This window comes from Amphiura filiformis, chromosome 14 (assembly GCF_039555335.1).
Source record: "Amphiura filiformis chromosome 14, Afil_fr2py, whole genome shotgun sequence".
In the NCBI taxonomy this organism is placed as follows: Eukaryota; Metazoa; Echinodermata; class Ophiuroidea; order Amphilepidida; family Amphiuridae; genus Amphiura; species Amphiura filiformis.
Genome location: NC_092641.1, coordinates 49,005,134 through 49,031,350, shown reverse-complemented (window position 1 = coordinate 49,031,350; position 26,217 = coordinate 49,005,134). Strand labels below are relative to the sequence as shown.

The 26,217-nt window shown below is 36.7% G+C and overlaps 1 protein-coding gene across 1 annotated transcript; it reads right to left on the bottom strand.

The window, feature by feature from the left end:
- Nucleotides 1-1,273: 1,273 nt before the first annotated feature.
- Nucleotides 1,274-25,503, bottom strand: LOC140170231 (lactoylglutathione lyase-like). Its single transcript, XM_072193567.1, has 6 exons — nucleotides 25,283-25,503; nucleotides 20,481-20,563; nucleotides 12,418-12,558; nucleotides 11,260-11,330; nucleotides 8,219-8,308; nucleotides 1,274-2,464 (listed from the first exon to the last, which is right to left on the bottom strand). Exons 1-6 carry the CDS (start codon nucleotides 25,349-25,351, stop codon nucleotides 2,364-2,366), a joined length of 555 nt encoding a protein of 184 aa, XP_072049668.1. The 5' UTR covers nucleotides 25,352-25,503; the 3' UTR covers nucleotides 1,274-2,363.
- Nucleotides 25,504-26,217: the final 714 nt, after the last annotated feature.

The following is a 26,217-nucleotide window of genomic DNA, read 5'->3' as shown; positions in this document are numbered from 1 at the left end:
TGAATAAAGAAACTGCAGTTAATTACTTAAATATAATACAAAACATACAAAGTGTGACATTTTGACGATGTCTGGAATAGAATTTTTTTTCTTTCTGTAAACATGGCATGTGTCACCATTACTCAAAGCCAAGTCCGAAAAGTAAAAATAAAAATTCATTTGCAATGAGACTTTCAATTAACATTTTGTTATCTGGATTACTGGGAGGACAAATGGTAAAAGGAACAGACATTCCACTGTACCGCGTATATAAAAAATAGTATGGCCTTGGACACACACAATGGCTTAGAGCTATTGTGGTTTGGAAAATTACTCCGTAAAAATATCTTTGATAATGTTTTGTTTCAACTAGTTTTCCTCAAGTGTTTCATTCGTTGTCGACGGAAATAATTTACATGCTAAGAAATATTAGTATTTCAGCTAAATGGTGGTAGGTCCCTTTATTTCAATAGGCCTATATTTACTGATTTATGAGCGATCTTCAAAAATCCATCAAAACAGGCAGTAGATCTTAATTAAACAAAACAATTTCTATTTTTTGAGGACCCGATGGTAGCCTCGGAAAGGCTTCACACACCATATATTAAAAATTCAGACAATTTGGATAAATGAAGCATATGAGGAAATTCATTTATCGACATGGATGTTTTCTAAAATTGGCCAACTTTGAAGCGCGCGCTTTTCAATTCACTGTTATGCTTGCATGCACAGTGTAGCAGAATTATTGTGCAGCCACTGTGACATACCTATTTTAATGCATTCTTTTGAAGCTGAAGTTGACACATCTACAAGCTGATTGTTAGTTCAGATTCGCCTTTTGTCCACTATTTTAATTAAAGTAATTATTTACCGCCGCGCCCCCTTTAACGTTCTCATCGCAATGAGTGATGGGATTGTTCTGGCACCCTCAATATGGCGGCCCTCTAGATAAGTTTTACCGTACTTCGATTTACACCTTTAGCAAGAGAAGATCAATATGAATATGGTAATCCTGTTATGTATTAAATGTTGAACTGTTAACTATAATATCGCTTAGAAGGACGTGTTTATTCATCGTTATCGTAGATGTTTACCAGGGATCTCCACAACGCAAAAGTGGTATACGATAGTCAAAGTGAAATTATTCAACGTAAATTCTAGACGAGTTAAACGGACGTTAGAAGCATAAATATGCGGGTTGAGGGTCACACGGATTGTAGAAACAACGATTATAAGCTCATGGGCATTATACTGATAATTTAAATTATCATTTGCAATATGTTATGTGCCCCTCCCCCCAATATTGAAATAATATTTATCAAAAGATTTTTTCATCAGATATTAGTTTTCACTTGTGTTGACATTTATCTCCATTGGTTTGTACATGGAATATCCTGGAAACTCAGAGACTTCTAGAATAGTCATGCCTTCCACAGGAGTAAGTGGTGGCGCTATTACAGTAATCATGGTACAGTACAGTATACAGGTGAACGATTGTGATTGGTTTGTGCTGAGGTAGTGTGCTATATTTAGAACTAATGTTTACTGAGTTATGAGTCTGATTGGCTTGTGGTGATTGTATGCACTATTTTTTATAAATGATGATTGAATGCTGTAATACGCCATAAATATTTAAGATTATTCTAGAATGGTAAAAATGAGATATAAGGCCTGGGGGAGCAATTGATTAGCAGAAGAGGAATTTATGTATTGGTACGAAAGTGTGTTTGCGTGTTTGCTGTTGAGTGAATTCGGAAGCAGGTGATTTTGGCCTGTGTCATTTTTAGTGACCATAACAATTACTTCATATAGTCTTATCCATCACGAAGTTCGTTTGGATCGTGCACTACCTGGATTTGTAACAAATATTTTTGTCTCTAATCTCATATTGTTGGAAGCGATTTTTCTTATCATATTGCACACAGGGGCGTAGCAAGAGCATCAGGGCCCCATGGACAAGGAGCAGTGCGGGCCCTTTTAACCAGGGTGGGATTTACCTTGTTGGGGTCCCTGGCCAAGCCAAAATTTGGAGGCCCCGAACTCACGTGCCGAGGTGACAGGAAAACAAAAAAACGGAGTTATTGGGTGAGAGGGAGTTTAGTAACAGAACAAAGGGGGTCATTGCGTGAGAGGTAGTTGAAAAATGGGGGTCATATGTGGCCGCACATCCCTGTTAAAATAAAATAAACCCTAACTGGTATAAATTTAGTGATTTTCGAATAATCACAGAAAATCTCATTATTTTGGGGGAAAATGCAAAATTGCAGGCATTTTTGCTCCCTGGTTAAAATATCCTGATGCCGCCACTGTATACCTTTGAATTAATAATCCCTATTATATTAAGATGTCATGATAATTGACTCCCATTTCTCTCATTTCCCCGTTTAAATTATTCCGGTTAAATCTTCCCGGTATTTTTTGCCGGAACAAATCTCAATCCAATAGCCATCAGGATCTTTGATATATGCAGGACCTGACATCTTTCCTGAAACAACAAGAATAGAGAAATATGCGCAATTACGGTATGTGACTACATGTATAAACATGACCAAAAACGTGTTTTATACTGTAATGCTGCTTGTCACTCTAGTCCAGGAGTTGGTTCATCCCCCACTACATACAAGGTTTGACACCATAGGTAGTTAGTATAGACCATCTAGATCACTGCTAGGTAGGTAGTGGTCTCAAATTGTGGTCTCAAATTGTGGTATCACTTTTTTTACAGGTCATTTTATATATGGACGTATAATCACATAAAATCACAAAAATAGGACAAAATTAAAAGGACATTTCGTGATCCACAGCCTCATCCCCCACTTTTCTCAAAAAAAGTTGAGATTTTTATATCACTGGAAACCTCTGGCTACATAATGTTTATGTACAAAATATTTCTTGCAGATTAATTCGTTTAGCAAAGATATCGTGGAATTTGAATTTCGTTCTGGTGCACCAGAACGAAATTACAACGTATTGTCTATGGAGCAGTGTAATACACATAATCATGCATAACTCGCAAACGCAATATCGGAATCAACTGAAATTTTGGGAATATGCTTTTTTCTTGTTTTTGTACTGAAAAATGTCATAAAAAGAGGATGCTAGGATCACGAAATACTCCTTTAAGGGGTAGGGGAGATATAAATTCCCATAACTCAACTTTTACTCATAATAATGAATTTATTTTGGTATGAATATGTAGCTAATCATTCATTTGATCATGAATACTCTTGAAAGCAAAATGAACAAAAGAGTTTTTCCGAGTATTTATCATGATAACAGCTTGGTTGTCCGCATGACAACTGCCTGGTGTTGTTTCTTAAACATGCTCTGGTCGTGCTTTGCTCATTTAGAATTGGGTAAATAAATCATGAAAGTACAGTAGAGTAAAAACAATTTGGGACGTGGTCAATGGATAAAATATCGCTGCGGTGCATCCCCATATGGTCATTTGTACTGAGTACCCCCTCCCCTGTTAATGTTTGCCAATCTCAGTATTTGCCAAAAAGTTTTACATGTACGTGAGAAAAATTTAGAATCTGCTAGACCTTTTACAAAATGTCAATAAGCCTACACACAAAGTCAGACTAGTGTTTTCCACAATCATATTATGCGACTTTCATGCTTTATATATACTACACTGACATACTTGGAATATGGTAGAAGTTGGAGTGACATGCCTAGCTTTATTTGAAATTAAAAACCTCGGTCGAGGTTTTCCAAAGGTTTAAAAATTAACGGTTAGTTGATGAAATAACGATTAGTTAATAAAAAAAATAAGAAATGAAATTTAGCAGCGCGACGAGGTTTATTTGCCCGTAATTGAATTCGCTATTGTATCCGCTATTGTATTCTATTCATAAAAAACTACTGCATGAATCGCGACAATTCCTGAAACTCTACCGCCGGCGTTTCGCAATTATTAATTTTCAAAATGATCCCATATTCTTACAATTATATATTTATATGTGCTTTTTACAAATTCAAAGTATAGACCTCTGGCAAGGCAACCGTTACTTAAAGTTTCACGGAATACCCTCACTTACGATCATTGGGTAAACCGATCATCAGACGGATAGTTTGTCATGATTTCAAATTTACAGAAATGTTTATACGAGTATATACATTCTGTGGTGTCAAAATCATGACGAACCAAGCCAACCAGAACAGTCTCTACTCCAAAAGTAGTCGAGAGTGCTCAACCACTAAAAATAGTGGGGGCGTATTATAACAAGTTTACTTTACAAGTGACTAACTTTGGAATTTTAGAGTGCTCAAACCCATTACAGGTGAGCAATAGAAACAAATTCAAAGTATAGACCTCTGGCAAGGCAACCGTTACTTAAAGTTTCACGGAATACCCTCACTTACGATCATTGGGTAAACCGATCATCAGACGGATAGTTTGTCATGATTTCAAATTTACAGAAATGTTTATACGAGTATATACATTCTGTGGTGTCAAAATCATGACGAACCAAGCCAACCAGAACAGTCTCTACTCCAAAAGTAGTCGAGAGTGCTCAACCACTAAAAATAGTGGGGGCGTATTATAACAAGTTTACTTTACAAGTGACTAACTTTGGAATTTTAGAGTGCTCAAACCCATTACAGGTGAGCAATAGAAACAAATTCAAAGTATAGACCTCTGGCAAGGCAACCGTTACTTAAAGTTTCACGGAATACCCTCACTTACGATCATTGGGTAAACCGATCATCAGACGGATAGTTTGTCATGATTTCAAATGTACAGAAATGTTTATACGAGTATATACATTCTGTGGTGTCAAAATCATGACGAACCAAGCCAACCAGAACAGTCTCTACTCCAAAAGTAGTCGAGAGTGCTCAACCACTAAAAATAGTGGGGGCGTATTATAACAAGTTTACTTTACAAGTGACTAACTTTGGAATTTTAGAGTGCTCAAACCCATTACAGGTGAGCAATAGAAACAAATTCAAAGTATAGACCTCTGGCAAGGCAACCGTTACTTAAAGTTTCACGGAATACCCTCACTTACGATCATTGGGTAAACCGATCATCAGACGGATAGTTTGTCATGATTTCAAATTTACAGAAATGTTTATACGAGTATATACATTCTGTGGTGTCAAAATCATGACGAACCAAGCCAACCAGAACAGTCTCTACTCCAAAAGTAGTCGAGAGTGCTCAACCACTAAAAATAGTGGGGGCGTATTATAACAAGTTTACTTTACAAGTGACTAACTTTGGAATTTTAGAGTGCTCAAACCCATTACAGGTGAGCAATAGAAACAAATTCAAAGTATAGACCTCTGGCAAGGCAACCGTTACTTAAAGTTTCACGGAATACCCTCACTTACGATCATTGGGTAAACCGATCATCAGACGGATAGTTTGTCATGATTTCAAATTTACAGAAATGTTTATACGAGTATATACATTCTGTGGTGTCAAAATCATGACGAACCAAGCCAACCAGAACAGTCTCTACTCCAAAAGTAGTCGAGAGTGCTCAACCACTAAAAATAGTGGGGGCGTATTATAACAAGTTTACTTTACAAGTGACTAACTTTGGAATTTTAGAGTGCTCAAACCCATTACAGGTGAGCAATAGAAACAAATTCAAAGTATAGACCTCTGGCAAGGCAACCGTTACTTAAAGTTTCACGGAATACCCTCACTTACGATCATTGGGTAAACCGATCATCAGACGGATAGTTTGTCATGATTTCAAATTTACAGAAATATGTGCTTTTTATATAGTATTAAGAAATTGCAATTATGAAAACTACAAACTTTGAAAGTGAAAATATATTTACCATCGAAAATATATCATACTTAAATTCTATAGAATCAATAATATCCAACCCAGAAGTGCCCATATATTTTCATTTCCATATATCCCCGCAAATATCTTATACACGATTTTATTGATTCATTTTGGGCTTACCAAAAGTCAGAAGTCGTCAAAAAGGGCAACATCCTCACCATTACCAAACCGTGTATGACTTGCTGCTTTACAAATTATCCTCGTTTGACCAAACACGCATAGTACCTTGATCGAAAGACCTAGCAGAGTTATAAGACACCGCGTGGCTTGTCTTAACAATGCAAAAGAGACGTACATCTTACCCACTAACACTAGCTCATTTACAAAAACCTATTGAACAGTTACGTAGTCAATCGATAGTGCGGGCACTCTTCACTCGCAAACCACCAAAATTCGTGCTATTTAGGCGTTGGAAAATAAATCTCGTGAATAGAATGCCCTCTCAACAATATCTACTATCTGCCTACATGTTTACACTCTAGAAATGCCAACTAAAATCATCCAACAACTTCATTTTAAGAATTGTTTCAGTATCGAAATCAATAGGAACAGAAACAGTATGGTCTACACATTCCAGGAAAACGTTTCATTTGTTTCTTCCACCATTCTATATTTCCCTAAAATTATCACATTTTCTCTAATATCCTATGCAAATGATTCTCCACGCTACGCAGAAATTATGTGCGATAAATCATAAAAATTTTACACAATTTTACACATACTTTAGACAGTATTGGAATATCTTGATGATTTTTAGGCATTTTGAAGGGCAACATAAGTATGTTAAGAAATCAAATATCGCGCCCTCGTCGCAACCTCCATGTAATCGAAGGTCGTAAAAGTTAATCCGATAACAATAGAGGGTATTCATTACTTCATCATTGATGTGGTTGCTCATGCATAAAATTCCTCCACCTAGGCTGTTTACTTTAATCGGGAAGTGACCTCTTGAAATGATATCACACTGATCAGACTGATCTTTATGTTATTACAGAGAGGCCCACATACAATGTTCAACACCAAGTGAACGATGTTATAACTTGGGGACTAACAAACCAACACCGCCAAATACGACTGACGTGTGTACAACGTGGGATGCTATGAGGAAATTGAACACTCGTTGTCTGAATATACATGTGTGTTTATGGTTCGGATAGCGGTTACTTAGCAACTCTCATTCCGCTTGGGTTTATTGATTACACGCTATATAAAGTCATCAATATGTCGTTTCCAGTCCCTGGCTGAACTATTGGGTTCAGCTATTAATTTTCTTAATAATTCTTTTACCCCATAGCATTAAAAAACTAGTATTTTGATAATTAAAATAGCTGGATACGGTATGCAGCTGATTGTGGTGGTTACGGGTCGTTAAAACCACTAACCGCAAAATGAGGATATCGAACTAGTTTGCCCCGCAGGACTTCAAAGAACCACAAACCGCAAAATATGGATATCCAACTAGTTTGCCCCGCAGGGCTACAAAGAACCGCTAACCGCGAAATACGGGTATCTAACTAGTTTGCCCCGCAGGGCTACAAAGAACCGCTAACCGCGAAATATGGATATCCAACTAGTTTGCCCCTCGGAGCTTCAAAAAACCACTCACCGCGAAATATGGATATCCAACTAGTTTGCCCCGCAGGGCTACAAAGAACCAGTAACCGCAAAATATGGACATCCAAGTAGTTCGCCTCGCATGGCTACAAAGAACCACTTACCGCGCAATATTTTTTACCTCAAAAAAGAATTAATATTTACCAAGTTTCAAAACGTACAAAAGTGGCCAAAGTTTAACAAATCTTTCCTGTGTGGCTTTTCATCTTCTTTTAAACTTGGTTCCATTGATGAAAGTTTCTTAAGACTCATACGAAGTCATCTATAGGCTACTTGTTGGTTGTCTTAGTTGTCAGTGTTTATTTTGTAGAGAAAATGAATTAATGTTCGTGCGTATAATTGAAGTTTTTCCGTATAGACGTTATAATGTATTTTGATTTAAGAAAAAGTAGCAAATACTCACTTTGTTAAATTCTTCATCGACACGTGCGATTCTGCGCCTTATGTATAGATGTAGGGCCTATATGTAGCAGGTTGACACACAGTCAAGTTGCTAAGTATATGTAATACTCTACTACTCTTTATGAACACGCAACTTGATATAATAAAACATAAACCTTGAAATGTTTTTGATAATACATAGCCTACGTCATATTTCACCGCTTTCGAACAGTCTTAAACCTATAAGAGCACATTGTTGCATGTAAAAATTAGGACTCATTCTTCATGTTATTACTACTTTACTAAATGGAACCAAGTTTTAAAAAGGGTAAAAAGCCACACAGGAAAGATTTTTTACGTTTTGAAACATTTTTTGGTAGATAGTCTTTGCTGACAAAATATGTTATAAAAACAACAAAAATTCAACCAACCTTGCTTTGGGTTCTCCGCAAATTCTACACCCAGCTCTTCTAATCTTTTGCAAGCGTCGTCTATATTAGGAACACAGACTGCAATATGTCCTGCAAAAAGTAAAATAATTTTGGAACAAATCCTTGAACAAACCGATTGAAATTAATATCAATCCTATGGTTCTAATGATCCTAACCATACATTAGTAGATACAGATGTTTTTGTAAATTGTTTTCTAGTTATTTAATTACCCAATTTGAATATTATTAAAACTCTTTATAACTTTTTGAAAAATGTTTTTAAAATCGTCGGCAGTATCACATTCTGACGTATTTACAAAATACGCATTTCAAGAAAATTTAGCGATTTTCATTTGCTACATAATCTTGATTAAAACATGTTTGTCGATTAAAACCTGGTTACGAATAATGCAAATATACCATATTTTCAGTGTAATTCACTATCACTATCAGAGCAGAACTTATTCTGCAAAAAGATCAATATTAAATAAAATATATACATCACTATTTGGAAAGGACTAATAACAATTTCCCCGTTCAAATGACAAATACGTCATGCAAATACGTCACTATGTGTTACAATTGCGCAAATACGTCAGTGTGTGAAAAGGACAAAACAGCAATATTTTACCGTGCAATGACAAAGTCGCGCAAATACGTCGCGCAAATACGCCACTATGTGTAACGGCAAATTTTTCAAATTGCAGATATGACAAACTGGGCTTGCGCAGTAATAGGTGATCGGCAAATACGTCGGTATGTGATACAGAATTTTAAGGTTTTGCAAATACAGGGTGTCCCAAAAAAAAGAGGCCCCTCATTGCGCCCTCTTTTTCTCCTATTTCTGAAAAGTTGATTAAATATATTTTGGTATGTAAAGAAACCTTTAATCGTTAGCTTTAATAAACCAAAACAATTATTTCAATCGGCTCGCAACTTTTGAAGATATGCCCTTTTGAATAAAGGTACCCGTTTTTCACTCTGTCCACGGATAGCAAACATAGTGGTTGAGATGGCTTATGCTGTGGAGTGGCCTGCACGATCACCAGACCTCACACCACTTGATTTTTTTTCCTTTGTGGCAAAATCCAAGATCTTCGCAAACGTATTACTGAATGCATTCGCAAGTATCCGGCGCACAAGGATGGTACGCAACGCAATTGATGCAATGAGGACCAGGGCTGAAACCTGTATTCGCCAAGGAGGCAACCAGGTAGAGGGCAGAGCAGCACAGTAAACTCACTTCAGAAGAACTAAAGACGAACCAAACAGCCTTTTAGGGCTACCTTTTATCCTAAAAGAGAAATGACTTATGTAGTAAATAAAAAAGAAAGCAAGAAACAACAAAGTAAGAAAGTAAGAAACATAATAAAACAAAAAGGCATAAATAACCAAGAAAAAATAAGTAATTGCAAGTAAAGCAAAAGAAGTCCCATTCGGCATTCATTTTACCCACAAAGTAAAGACACTATTAACAAAATCCATTGCCCATAAACCCACCGGTAAAGCCCATTCCATAAATAAAACGAAAAACGTTATTTTATAAAGTTATCATTGAGGAATGTTTGATATTTATGCATGGTATGTGTACTCCTTTTCAATCTTTGAAGTAACGAAACCTTCTCCGTGGACAGAGTGAAAAACGGGTACATTTCTTTAAAAGAGCATATCTTCAAAAGTTGTGAGCCGATTGATATAATTGTTTTGGTTTATTTAAGTTAACGACTCAAGGTTTCTTTACATACCAAAATATATTTGATTAACTTTTCAGAAATAGGAGAAAAAGAGGGCGCAATGAGGGGCATCTTTTTTGGGGGGACACCCTGTACGACAGATTTCATAACCACATCATTCTCTTCCTGCCTTTGCTTCTTGTACCTTCTATCCTTCCTGTCAATACTAGTTTCTCGAAACCATCCTTTCGGAGGATATGACCAAGGAATTTGAGCTGCTAAACTCTGATTTCACGTAACATATTCCAGTTCACATTTGCTCTACTTAGGACATCGTCATTAGACACTTTATCAGTCAACGGGATCTTCACCATTCTTCTAAGGAACATTTCACAGCTATCCAATCTTCTTTTAATGTATGTTGTTATTGACCATGCTTCACGTCCATACATTAGTACAGGAACGACATAGCAGTTGAGTACCCGAATTCTGGTCTCTATACTGAGGGCACTGTTTTTTAAGATCTTGTCTAATTTTGAGAAAGCAGACTTAGCCGGTGCACTTCTTCTCTTTATTCCCTTAATACATCTTGCATCTTCTGTGATTAGACTGCCAAGGTAGTTTAAGGAGGAAACTTGCTTAATTCTTTGAATTTTCACCTTCAATATGCATGTTGGGCTTTCAGTCTTTGATACCACCATACATTCTGTCAGCTTCCAATTTAACGATAAACCTTTCCTCTCACTTTCCTGAACCACCACATCAAGAAGCCTTTGCAGATCCTCCTCAGACTTAGCTAATAGGACAGTGTCATCTGCATATCTTATGTTCGTGATGTTTTGTCCACCTATACGGAGACCATTTTCCTTTTCTAGCTCCCTTAGCATCAGCTCACTGTAATAATTAAAGAGATCCGGAGACATCACACATCCATGTCTGACTCCTCTCTTAATGCTTGTATATTCACTACAATCTCCATCCACCCTTATGCTTGCTGTTTGGTTCCAATAAAGGTTCTGCAACCTTTCTATGTAGGTCGAGCTTACCAAGATCTTCAAAAAGCTGATCACGTCTCACCTTGTCAAAGGCTTTTGAGTATAAGAAACACGTGAAAACATCCTTCTGCATCTCTACCGCTCTCTCTGTTATCATTCTCAAGACATAAATACGACATAATTAAATTAATTAATATCTTACTAATTAAGTCACTTTGGGGCATGGTATTTGTTGAATATATAGAGTAGAATATAACAAACTAATGTACCAATTTTCTGAAAAATGTTTAAAATGGCGAATACGTCAGTATGTGATACGGCCCACATTGACACCAGAAAATATTGTAACATCTTACTGTACAAAATGTCTTACCAAATCCTCTTGGATCGGATTCACCATTGTGGTATCCTTTGAAGCTTTCGTCTGTATCAGTTCCATATTCGCTATAAGGAAGATCATATAAGTCACCAATTATGTTGGATGATAACAAGATTGATATGATTAAAAGAATACAAACTCAGTGATTTATAGTGCGCTACGCACAGGCACAACGCCTAGACGTTATCCACGAGCCTCAGCACACGTTACAGGTTGTCGCTGACCACTATAGCCCATATCATTCCACAAACTATTAAAAAATAACACAGGGACTTGCAACTAAGAAGTGCATACCCTACACATTCCACAATTGACCATCGCAGCCGGGATCAGTTCCCCGAGTTTTGTACGGATTACAACGAGACAATTAGCAGTAATTTAAATTCCTTCTCCAGGGGATTTTCAAGCTAACGAAATTTTACACGAGAGCATAGTAACCACCGCCTAGGTTCAAACCCGCAACCTCTCGCACAATAGTCTAACGTCTTATTGATTGAGCTAAATTGACTTACAACAGTGTTGTTTTCCAATTACTGCCTTCCATCTTGAATTATTATCACTCATCTCTGTTCAAAAACTTACAAAAAGTATTTTTACTATATACATTATTATAAAATCAATATTAATCAGGGGAACAACCCAACAATCAATAAAGTTCTTCATATTGTAATCAATCAATCAATCAATCCATTCATTCATTCATTCATTCATTCATTCATTCATTCATTCAATCCAATATGTATGACTTTATCGATTGTTGGGTTATTTATATATGAATGAATGAATGTATGAATGAATGAATGAATGAATGAATGACTGAATGAATGAATGAATAAATGAATGAATAAATGAATGAATGACTAATTAATTAATTACATTATTTATTTATTTATTTATTCATTTATTTATTTATTTATTGATTTATTGATTATTCTCCTTTCTTTTGTCAGACCTATTTTTTTACAATTTATGCACTTTCAGGCTCTATTTGCACCAAAGATTGGTTATGTTCCAGTTTAAAAGAAAATATTGATCAGTTACTACTTTTGAAACCTACCAAATTTTATTTAATACTGTTCTCTCCACTAACACCTGTAAAGTGTCATGATTAGTGTAATGAAAAGGAAATCACAAAATAATGAGTTTACTTACTATCGGAACTCAATGCATCCTGGTTTCTTAGAAGCCCACTCTATCGTCTTGGCTTTATCTTTGGGAATATCTTCTGCCTTTGCAAAGCCCATGAAAAACGTTGAAGTTGAGATAGCAGGCAAGTCAACCCCAAATAACAACCTGTGAAAATTTATAATCAACAGAAATAAATTGTTAACTGTCAATGTATTGTAGAATGGGATTTACTGTGTGCCAGTTTAACTCTGATTGCATGGCAGACAGTGTCAACACCCTGTATTATAAATACTTTTTCCATACAGCTCCATTCTCCGTTGAAATCAATATTCCATTATTGACACAGATAAAGAAAGTTTACATATGCATTGTGTTATAGGACTTGCACCTGGAACTTAACTGAATGGGCTAAACGTGTTCCTTTATACCTATAAAGTATAATTGTAATTCTCAAAATTAAATATATCACAATTTTTACTTTGGATTTCAAAATCTTTACTTATAAAATGCAATAAAAGATATCCACAGCAAGCTGCAAGGCCCCGCTAATTAGTGTATTGCTTTTCGAGTTAGTGTACTGGAAACAAAACCCTGGTTTTACCTGAAAACAAATCGATTTTTCTTGCAATAGAAACATCATATGGGGTACTAGAGCATGCACAAATCGTAATAATGTGTAGAACATAGAAACTCTGTGGTATCTCATATGATAGTCATGGTATGCTTAGCCTGAGTCGCTCGGCCTATCTCGAACAAAATCTCCATGCGTAGCTGTTGAAAAACGAGAGGATTCGCGGTACTATCACGGCAATTTTTGACACGAAGATATAGGGATGATGACGATGTGTGGCATGGCGAATATTTTATGAATTTGAGTATCTTTCTATTCTAATTGATAAATAACAGTATAATTATTATTATACCAAACTGTATCTTTACTGAAAATGGGTACCACTCCGAATGCCCGGGGGGCTCACTCACATGTTAAGGTGGTACGGGTATGTGCGGCGGTCAAGGGTCCCTTTTTCAGGCTCTCCGACAGTTCCCTAAGACCCACATTTGCATCATGCTCCAGTTCATTGAGCCTCAAACTCAAAGCTCAAATTTGGAAAAATAAATATAGGCTAAAAAGCCTAAAATTTTGCCGAATTTCAGCTCCAAAGCCTATAATTTGGCCCGATTTTAGTTCACAGACCCCCACAAAAATCTTAAAAGCCCCTATTTTGCCCAAAAATCAGTTCTTTGTTCCCAAAGTTCGGCGCTCCGCGCCGCACACCCCTAACAAAAATTTAAGTCGAGTGCCCCCCCCCCCTCTGAATGGTAAATGGAGAAATTGTATTACTTGATTCCAACCAACAAAACACAAATGTGAGTTTCTAGATCCTCTCTGAACCAATTTTCAGTCATTTGTACCAAAGTAACACATTTGTAAACATGGAATTAACTTCCATGTGTGTGTGTGTGTGTGTGTATCTGTTTCCCCTTGACCAAATACTGCCACCGCATCATATATGTGACTCCTCGTCACAACTGAGCCCGGAAGTCGCCAATCATCATTTTTGAGATATTCAACCAAAATATTCTGCTTTAAATTAGCTTTAAAATGATGTATATCATGTCTATAGTACTTGACATTTAAGTAGTGAAAAATCAATAAAACAGTCAATAAATCCTTTGTTTCCTATTGTTTATTGTTAAGTTCGATGGAGCATATCTCAATAGTGGCACTGGCGACATCCGGGCTCAGTTGTGGCGAGGAGTCACATATTTTCTTGGTGTGGTGACTGTTGCACCACCTCTGCCTGCAGGTTCTGCCACCTATGTATCTTCAAGTTGTTGTAGATGGTTTAGGTGCTTCAAGTATTATGAAGCACTTGGGTTGACAAACCCTCGCAGGACCGGATTTACCTTTTTGCAGGCCCTGGGCCAAAATTTGGAGGCCCGCAATCTCACTGTGAGGAAGGCATGTGCACTCAAGTGGTCTATATTTGTTTTAGGTATAGATCGACAGCATAGCGGCGGGAGCATTACAGCTTAGATGGTGAAAAAGAGCGCTTACAAATAATATATATATTGATATGTGGCTCCGACCACGAGTTCCAAGAAGTGCTGTGTATGTGTCACCGTGGTTTAGTATATACTGGGGTACCTAACAAGGTGGTTTTGTTACATTTTGATGTGCAGCTAGGATTTCAAAACACTGTCTCTTGAGTATTGCTTCACTTAGAAGATTCAATTAGGTCTCAAATTGAGGCTAATTTACAAGTATTCTATATTACTCATGTTTTTAACCTGTTTTAAAATAATTTTTAATTATTTTCTTATGACGTTTGGCATGAAATGTGCCAAGGGTGGTTGAGGATTAGGGAAGGAGGATTAGGGGAGGATTCGTATCGTAAATTTGATCTAAAACCCCCATTAAAAATTTGAATCTAGTAAAAATGTCTAAATGAACTCCTAGACATCTAAACCAAGTAAATTAAAACAGGTCATTTAAGGTTGGTCTGAACCCTGGAATTATGGAAACTTTCGGGCCTCATAACTTCTAAATTGTTGGTCTAAAGTATATAAAAGTATACATATTTAGAATGGCAAAGACTTGATAAGTTCATCTGTGAGGTCAAATTTGGGCCAAAATGCCATTTTTGGCCCAATATCTAAAAATAACGATTTTGGCCCACTTCTTTTCGTGCATCGTATCAAAAAATTCTTGGGACAAATTTTTTTTTTAATAAATTTTAAAAACTAGATCAAAATATCTAGGACCCGTTTTTTTTTTTTTTTTTATTTCGACCAACTTTGAGAAATTTGCACCAAAAATGGTCAAAAAATGCTGATTTTTCAAAAAAATCATAAAAAAGCCCGATTTTGGCCCAAATTTCAAATATGTTTGGTGAAATTGGTCAAAATTAAAAAAATATGAAAAAACGGGTCCTAGATATTTTGATCTAGTTTTTAAAAATTAATAACAAAAATTGGGCCAAGAATTTTTTGTTACGATGCACGAAAAAAAGTGGGCCAAAAACCGTTAAATATGACCTCACAGATGAACTTATCAAGTCTCTGACATTCTAGATATGTATACTTTTATATTCTTTAGACCAACAATTTAGAAGTTATGAGGCCCGAAAGTTTCCATAATTCCAGGGTTCAGACCAACCTTAAAAGACTAATACTTGCTCAGAATGATTGTAAATGTGGACGAAAGAGGTGGGGTTATATCCCACGTACTTTGTGATTGTTTTTGCCCGCACTCTCTCGTTTTTTAACCGATTTCCATTTAAAAAAAAGGTGTCAAAATGCTCAGGAGGATGAATCACTTCAAATGAGACGTGTAGGTAAAATGTTTGAAACATTTTATTTTTTTACTATGTAACACAAAGGTACCCCAGGTTGTGACACAGGACCATAAGTATCTTGTTTAGTATAATTCCGTCGGGACGAAGAAGTCTTTGCTCTACAAATGATTGCAAATTACACATTTGTAATTATTTTTCACCACAAATGGTGATATGAACACACACGTAAGCAATGTATGAATATATGGATAGGTCAAGCAGGTGGTCAATTAGAGAATAAACGATAGGAATTTTTATTTTGACTATCCTCTACCGTGTGATAGACGACATGCAGGTCCAATATTTTGAGACTACGACAAAATATCCACTACGACAAAATAAAAATTCCTATCGTTTATTTTCATTCTTAGTCAGTTAAATATTATTTTAAAGGGGGTAACCCTATCAGTTTAGGATATGGATTGTCTTCAAACTTACATACAATTTCAAATATTGTCCCCTTTATGCATCTATGGGAGAAAACGAGAACATTTTCAGCGTAAAAGTGAATAATTAGCACATTAGCAAGCCAATACGTTGGTACGCATGCATTGCATTGTGGTCCGGCATCCAGAAATAACACTCCCGTCGAGTGCTTCGCCATACCACTACGCCCATCATTCTTGTGACAAAATATCTCATTCTTTTTATTTTAATTTGACCCTGATACATTTCCTTTTAATTTTGTATATTATCATCACGTACATTTTACACTTATCTTTTATTTTAGGGTTTGTTTTAATGAAAAAGTGTGTTTTTTATAATATTTCTAATTAATTAATTAATTAATTAATTAATTAATTAATTTTATAGGGGGGCATTTTTCTCATATTTTTTTTTCATATTCCTCGTATCATACTTAACAAGATAAGGTCTTGTTTTGTATTTGTGACCCCTCAGCACAACTGAGCCCGTATGTCGCCAGTGCCACTATTGAGATATGCTCCATCGAACTTAACAATAAATAATAGGAAACAAAGGATTTATTGACTGTTTTATTGATTTTCACTACTTAAATGTCAAGTACTATAGACATGATATACATCATTTTAAAGCTAATTTCAAGCAGAATATTTTGGTTGAATATCTCAAAAATGATGATTGGCGACATCCGGGCTCAGTTGTGCTGAGGGGTCACATTTATTTCATCCCTTATGTATTTCTTTATTTTAGTTTTAAGCTGAGACGAATATAGGTATATTCGTCTCAGGTTTTAAGCGTTTATTATTATAGCGCCCTCATTTTTTCGGACCTATTTCCGTTCGTGCGAATTGGCAGGGAGTAATACGGCTCTTATTCACGGAATCATTTTTTCCTACCCAGAATGTCGAAGGTGGTTACCAGTATAGCCTGTTTGTTTCTTGATTTCTCCCGAAAATACATCAAATTGGATCATCAAATTTCAGGATGGTAATGAGAACAATATAATCTATTAAATGATACCAAAAACTCATCAACAATGAGAAAAATCGGGGGGATGATGTTGTCGATCGGGTCACGGACCTTTAATAACTGTAAACTATTTTGTAAACCAAAAATTAAGTTACCGTCATAAAAACTCCCCTTTTTTTAAATTTTTTTTAACTTGTTCACAACTTCACATCTTTTATTGCGCGTACTGCTAGCGCGTGTGAGTACCGCACTGCGTCTACGCATACAACGCGATACATACGCGCACCTTTATGAGCGTGTTACGCGTTATCAACACTCATGATGACGTGGGGTCGTCTACAGCCTGATAGACGACACCCAAAATCATGAGATTGTCCAATCAGATTATGTATCTACGTAATAGACCACTCCCACTAACTAAGAATTATTAATATTAATGAAACAGTTTACACTGGAGACACCGTATGGCACTTCCTAAAACTTGAGAAAAGGTCCTCAAACTCAAATTTTTAATTACCTAGCGGGAGCTATACTGTTTTGCTATCCGATTTATCTTGGCAACAAATTTCTAAATGCTTCTTCTCCCACGTGTAAGTTACAACCAGGGGCTATTATAGGAGAAAAAATATATAATATAAATGATAGAGGTCCAAGAATTTACCTTTGTGGTACACCTCAACTTATATTTCTTAAATTTAATAACATAATTCATTTTCAGGTTTCATAATAAAATGTCAATCACTTGTTGAAAGTACACGTACACGCCTGATTCACTAATGTCTGGTTAACGGTATTATTTATGTTTTATAAAATGTTAATCATAAAGAACGTTATTTGAGTCATTGAGAAGGTTAAATGTAAATTTATTTAATTGACTTAATTACCTACAGATCCATAAAAGTACACTAGGTTCATTAATGTCATTACGTTTATGGCATTATGTTTAAACAATGTTATATCAGAACGCAAAAACGAATACAAACTCAACAAAAATGCATAAAAATGCACACAGGTGCCTACAATTGCACGAAATTAATTTCTGTAAAATGTAATAATAATAAATATATATATATATAGTTGCTCATATTTTATGTCACGCTTTTTATAGACACTTTAATTAGGTTCATGCTGTATTTTTGCCCCCCCCCCTCCCAGCCAGGTATATTTTGCTTGTGCTCTCATTCGACTGAGGAGTGTAGGTGTGCCAACACCTATACCAAACAGTGCTGTATCGAACGATGGTTTAAATACCAAGATTCACTACATTTAAACATATTTGAATATACTTAAAATGATAGAAATGATGATGAAAATTATCATTTTTGACAACTCGATGAAAGTGCAAAGCTGGTTTTCTAAAGTTAAACGGTATTATATTAATAAATTGTTAATCATGAAAATGAAAAACTCATGTATGAAATGTTGCATGAAAATGCACACGTGCCCCTACTCAGTGGTTGATCTAGGGGAGTCATGGGGAGGGGCAATTGGGTAAAATTGTGCAAAAATTGAAAAAATGGCCGCGAAACGACCATCGCGTGGCGCTTGAGGATGAGGGGGAGGGATAAGGATAAGAAGAAATTTACTCTAGGCAAATTCCCCAAAAAGGGAAAGATGGAGGAAATTGAATAGCAGTCTCAATGATTCTTAAAAAGTTGATGAGGCTGCTGCACTCAATAAACAGATATGGATGAGCTGAGAGCAGCTAATGAGGCTGAGGACAATACAGCTACTTGGAAAATTATCCACACACTCTCCGAAAAGAACACCAAGCAAATGTGAAAGTCAAAAAGAGAGATGGCACAGCTCCTTCAAGTGATAAAGAACTTCTAGAGGAGTGGAAAAGTTTCTTCAGTTCATTGCTCAACAATGACAGGGGTTTTGGTCTGTCAGAACTACATGTACACCCACCAGCGCAAGAAGATATCCCCATCCAACAAAGCAGGAGCTTTAGATTGTGCCATTACAGCCGAGGCCTTCAGGGAGGTGGTGATCAAATGGTTGATGTCATTCATGATTTAATGAAGTTCAGAAGTTTACACTACAGTAAGGTTTAAATCGGTTCTAACCGGTTCTATATATAGCATTGCACCGCTCATTTCACAGCTCATTGACTCATTTCCCTGAGAAAATTTACTCATTGACATGCTCATGGACTCATTTCACTCCTCATTGACTCATTTCACTCCTCGTTGACTCGTTTTCCTGCTCATTTACTCATTTTCCCGCTCATTTACTCATTTTGCCACTCATTTACTCATTTTGCCACTCATTACTCATTTTGCCACTCATTTACTCATTTCTCTGATCATTTACTCATTTCACCACAAAATTGATGCGTTTGGTACGTGCAATCGGCGCATTTGAGTAAGTGTCACGTAGGGGTCAAAGATCGTGTAAGGGTCACTCAGGGTCGACCGTCACTTCCGGGTCAAAGGTCACTTCCATTTTGCATGGTCGTACCTCTTAAGTTTTACTTCGATACGGGGTATATAATGAAAAATACGATGTTTCCCTAGACGAAATAAATTTTTTAAGTGCATCGACCTTTTGACCTCCCGACCCCGCGGGTAGTTTGTAATTCGACCCTCAGCCTGTATACCGAATTTGACGCCGATACGTTCCATAGAACGGTCGATACGGCGTTTCAATTTAGGGAAAACATAAATACCCCCCTCCCCGTGAGGATCATTTCGGGTCAAAGGTCGTTTTTCATTTTTTGGGAATTTTTTTTTTTTTGAAATTTTTTTTTTTTTTTGAAATTTTTTTGAAATTTTTTTTTCCAATTTTTTTTTTGAAATTGTTTTTAATTTTCAAAATGGCGGTATTTCCGGTTGACCTTTCAAAATGGCGGTATTTTCGGTTGACCTTTTGACTCTTAAAAAAAAACCTTTGACCTCATGACCCATGACCCGGAAGTGACCCAAGTTGACCTTTGACCTCGGTTGACCTTTGACCTCGTGACCCGGAAGTTAACGTCCCTACATGCCCTCTTACTACTTCCTTGTTGATAACCTTTTTGGAAAGGCGTCTGGATCAGACTCCGGAGTTGTGACCTGTCCTCGTCGATCAAGAAGATATCTGGCCAAACTGCTAAATGACTTGGACTTTGCTGATGATATAGCTCTCCTTGAGTCTTCCACCCAACGGGCCTTTAAAATCGGTGACAACACATCTCAGGACTAGGGGAAAATTTTCGGAACATTTTGCAGGGGTCAGATACCTTCAAAGCACCAATACGCCCCAGCTAGTTTTGTGGTTTATGACCACCATTTGCAACTAGTTACTACTACTGCAAAGTTCCCCGGTATTATATTTCGTAACAATAAATCAACAGACCATGTTTGCCACACTCACCTCATTCCAAGAATTCTGGTGTAGAAATCTAAAGTTTTCTTTGGATCCTTGATTAGTAACATTGTGTGATGCGAGATGTAATCCTGTTGACGACAACAAAATATTTTGAATCAAACTTAATTGCAACATTAAAACAGTAGTGTTGATTCTATAAATAACCTTAAAAAATAAAATTTAAAAAAAAGCCAAACCGTAAGCTGACGAAAAATGAAGCAAAATACAGATTGCACTTTGCACGATCACACAGGCTCCTTAGCATAGCTTAGAGCCATATTAAAAATTTTGTGTTTTCCATGCCGCTAAAGTTACGTGAATTATTTGCAGCGCTAGGGACGGACACTACGTTGCAGTATTATGAAAATGCTTCTCTTACAAAGGGATTCTATGCTACTGTTAATATTTGTTTCCAAATTAATAGTACAACCCTTGCGACAGGAAATATCAATGGGATTTTTAATTCGATGTCTTCCAGAAGAAAGGGTGGGGGTCACAGAAGGTAAACGCTAGAAATACCGGTATTGTCACTCTCTCACGGATAAAAATCCAAAAACGTTTTTTCTTTGAGAAACATTTCAAGGAATTAAAATAGTATATACCCTATCTATCAATATTTATAGTGCTCAACGTACTATTGTAGAGATGAAGAAACTAAAATTCCCAAATCTTTAAGGGGGTTCTACACCCTTGGCCAATTGTTTGCCTATTTTTGCATTTTTCTCAAAAATTATAGCGCATTGGTGACAAGTAAGATATGTATATTATAGGGGCAAGGACTACAACTACTGCGCAGAAAATTCAACAACTCAAGGCAAGTAGTTATTGATTTATTGATCAAATATTGGTTTCCCTCATTTTTGACTGTAACTCCACAACTGTTGTCTGTGCTGAAATAAAATTACCAGTGCAGTAGTTGTAGTCCTTGCCCCTATAATATAAATATCTAATACTTGTCACCAATGCGCTATAATTGTTGAGAAAAATGCAAAAATAGGCACAAAATTGGGCAGGGGTGTAGTACCCCCTTAAATGTACGAGTTATTAACCCTTAATATGTATATGATTATGTTGAGTGAAAGTATTTGGCCACTAAATATTAAACCCGATTCTTTTCCCCAGTCAAAAAGTCTGTCTTTCACATGTGGCCACTAAATATTAAACCCAATTCTTTTCCCCAGTCAAAACGTCTGTCTTTCACATAGACCAGGCCAGTCCCAGAATATGAAGCCATATCATTTAGCCTTTGCGGATTTCGCCTTCGTGTATTTCTCTTTCGTGTGTTTCGCTTTTGCGTATTTCACTCTATTTCGCAATCTTTCCTCAAAAGATACAAATCAAAATAGCAGTCATCCAAATTTCAACATTTAATAACAGAATAAGGCGGAGTAAAATAAATACATGTATATCGTCCCCGCCCTCACCGATTGTTGGAGATTTTCAAATATTTTTATTACTTTTCTTATTTGCTGCCGTTCTTTGTTTCAAACATTGTTGTGACGAAAAGACATGTTAAGAAGATCTTGGTTAAAATTTATAATCACATTGCAAACCGTTTCTTCAAACTAGGAATAGGCCTTTGGGGAAATGGGTTCTTCCCGTCAGTCCGAAACACCGCTAGTCCGAATATTTAGGGTTAGGGTTAGGGTTAGCGTTATAGGTATAGCTTAGGAAATAACAACAATATTAGGGACCTCTCCGTTTTTATGTTATGTTGACAAAGCATTTGTAATTTCCATTTTACACAGAAATGAATAGTAATTTTGTAACAAATTTACAAATAATACATGTAATAAGGGCCTCCCTCACCATATTTTCCTTGGCCTAAATAACATAAAAACTCAGCTGTCAATGCTGACCGACCGATGCTGATATTGCGATGATTTCTCACTTCTGAGGGGGCACATCCCCTTCGAGCACCCCCTGCGCATGCATAAAAAGATGCCATTCTCGTTTCTGGTTTGGGCACTCCATACTTTATGTTTAAAGCAATAATTTACACAATAATAGTGAAAACTTGTCCACGAATGGCTTCAATTGGGCCGTCATTCCACACATTTTCAGCTTTTTCAAATAAACATTGTACACAATAATAATGCCAAAATTGTCCAGGAAATGGCTTCAATTAGGTTTTGATTTTGCAAAAGTTTCTCATCAGACACCCCCCTGCGTCCCGCAAGCGAGACGTGAGGTGATGCCGCGCCAATTATTATCCTTTTGTGCCTCCCCTTTTCAAAATCCTGGATCCGCGACTGAGAACGTAAAACCTAAAAGATCAGCTAGCGGAGACAAGCTTGTGGAAAGGGGTTGCTGGCAGAGGGGTTGTCTCCCCTCGAGTTCTGTAAACTTTTACCTCGAGTTCTGTAAACTTTTGCAAATCACGCGTTAAAATCACGCATTTTACTGACTCATTTCTCGTCACTGACGACAATGAACGGTGCGTTGCGTGTTGACAATTTTGCATGCTAGCATTTAGCTCTTTGTTGATTTCATACAACCATGATTGCCATCGATAACATCCTTCGTAGAATAGATAACATTACTGTTCTTCTTCATCTGACTCATTAGCTCAGATGGCAGAGCCGAAGGTCCCAGGTCCTGGTCAAATCCTAGATGGTCAGTGAAATTTTTCTCACCGGCTTCCAGGCCCTATGTGGAGTTGTGTTAAAAAATAAACCTTTCTCTCAATTGAATATAATATAATTTGTTGTGTAATTAGCAGAGAGAATAAATGGGAACTTCTTTGATGTTTTTATTATCGTTATAATATAAATAATACCAGGGATCCAAGAATTTACCCTTGTGGTACACCTGAGCTTATATTTTAAAACCTAAAATTTTATAATTCATATACAGTTTTTCCAAATGTTGACGTAATATCATCGTAAGGACAACTTGTTGTCGTTTCTTGGTAGGTTTCATATAAAATGTCAATCCACTTCTTGAAAGTACACGTACATGTCTGGTTCACTAATGTATTTCACTAATTAATTCACTTAATTGGCTTGGCATTATTTTTAAGTACCTACTGCTCCATGAAAGTACATACTAGGATCACTAATGTCATTACGTTTATGGTATTAATACTATTATGTTCAGAGAATGCTAATCAGAATGCAAAAACGAATATAAAATCTGCAAAAATGCATAAAATGAACACAGGTGCACGTAATTAATATCTCCAAAATGTAATAATAATTAAAAAAACGGCAGGTTTCATTTAAAATGTCATTCCATTTAATTGAATTATCATTTTCGACAACTCCATAAAAGTACACAGAACTTCTTTATTAATAAATGAATGAAAAATTGATGTTGGAGTTGGGTGCGGTATGAAGGAAAGTTAGTTTGAAACGAAAAAAGGAATTGAGCAAAAATCAACCTTGATTTTAAGTTAAAGCCAGTTTCAGATCTGATGTCTTAATTTCGCATTGTGTGCTCTCATTCAAAATACATGGTGCCTCGTGGACATTTAGCGTTGAAAATGTTCAGTTTAGTATTTACATCTATACCTTGGCCGTGTAAGCATCGAGAAGAGTTTAAACCCGTCCGGCTGATTTCACATGCATAAGCAAATAAAACACACATTTTTTTAAAAATAAGTATCATATGGTTAGCAGTTTTTCACTGATCTGCACTCCTCTCTACTCGCAAATAAATAATGGTCTTTACAGGTTTCCTTGATTATGTTGAAGAAAGCCGCGCTTTTAGCCTTTTCACACTAACTTGGCCATATTGTAAATTTTGACTATACAAAAGTCCCGATATTGAGCCAACGGGATTATCATGCTGCCCCCTTTACCAGGTCTGCATGCCATTACAGGCTGCACACTTGCTTTTTGTTTTATTGTTGTACCCGGGGCATATCATGGGTGAGCAGCAATGCAAATGTTCCTGATGGTCATAATTTTTGGCCTGTTTTATTGGGACAATTGCAATTAGCGCGCAAATCTTTCCATTTTACGCTATTTTAGCCCCAACAAAAGTGATAATATGTTGTGGTAATTTGCAATATTACATTATTTTTGCCCCAAATTAAGGTGTTTAACGGTCTAAAAAAAGATGCACAGGGCAATTTTGGACAATTCCTGTCCGGTAGAGGAAGCTGCCCCCACGCCTGTTGCGGATTTTCTCGTCTAGAGGCTTTCCAGTTGACTTTCCCTCTGGTTAGAAAAACCTCCCCTAACCTCTCAACGTACAATTTCCAAACTGTGTGTCATGCAAAAATTACTTAATATAATTATTGCATAATACTTCTACTGCAATACTTGGCATAGTCCATCAGCAGATGAGGCTTAAATACATTCCCACAATGCACTATGATAGGGAACTTTGAACAATATAACCTATTTTAAAGGCAAAGTCCCCATTACCACACACAATGGGAATTTTAAAATTGCAGCTAACGAGCTAATAGTCGAGACTTAAAATTTGATTTTGTTAAAGAAAACATTCATATTGTCCCATTGCATTAATTTTATTCGTAAGTCTCAATGTTTGAATATTAAATAATTATAATGATGAAAATGCCTGAAATTAGTACACAATACCAATGCTAGGTATGGTCAACTATGCCACATGTGTACAAAAGGCAGACACACCAAGGCCAGAAACCTCACTGGGATATGGGAATGTATTTTTAAAAAACATCCTCTGGTCCATCAGCTTGGATTTCCCGCCCTGAAATACAGCAAGATAAACAGTAAAATGTAAATCTGTATTTTAGCTACGGTATCTCGAGATGGCCTGCCAGGCATGACCTAATATTGTAATTCATGATTGTACTTAAATAATAATGTGCCACTTACTCTTGTGCTGGGGTCAGGCTCTGCACACAAGCTTTCTACTTCATCAATATTCAGACTGCTTTTTGCCATTGTGCTGCACCACAAGTTCACAACTAAAATCGTAACAACAAAAGTATGTAGTTTAATATTGAGGATTCAATATCCATCCAAGACTAAAGACTCCGCAGCCTCCGTTAGATCACCAAACCGCTTTTGTCAACTTCCAGCATAGCCTCTGGTGGATTTTTTGGGTGCTACGACTACAAGCACGGGGGTGACACTAAATCCCCGGTTGTTCTATTAGCAACGCAAACATATGACAAATCCCGTTGGTTTGCTAGTTAGAAAATGAGGCCAGTTATCTATCCGTTATGAATAATTCATATTCGACCCCATGATCAAGTTGCCGAATAGCGACGCCGTTAATTTTACGAACTTTGTCTGTTCCAGGCGGCATAGGAAGCGCAACACGTGACGTACGAGGCTGGCGAAGATACAGGTCTGACAGCCCCATTCAAAATACACGGTTAGCAATTACAAATGGAAAATTAACATACTTGCAGTGTGGTACACGGTCGTACCCCGGCGGTTTTAGAGTAAGATAATTTTGCTTTGACACCACATAACAAATTTAGAATTGTTTATGAAGATTTCATGATTATGTGTTAATCCAATGGCGACCTCAAAATTGGCGATATCGCTTCCATCACCGCCTGGTCTGTTCAATGAGAGTATAGCGCGCCCCCAATACATCAGGGCACAAACCACTCGAAAACGATCCGGGTTTATGAAATGGCGGACGGGTATTTCCCATCAGGCACACGCTGATATGTATTTCAATGAAAGTCTACTAAATTAATTTGGAAATGACTTTTGCAATAGTAATGTCGCAATTAGGACTTGCTGTCAATAATACGATGGAAATGCGTCACAGGTGTAAGATATGAAATACAAGT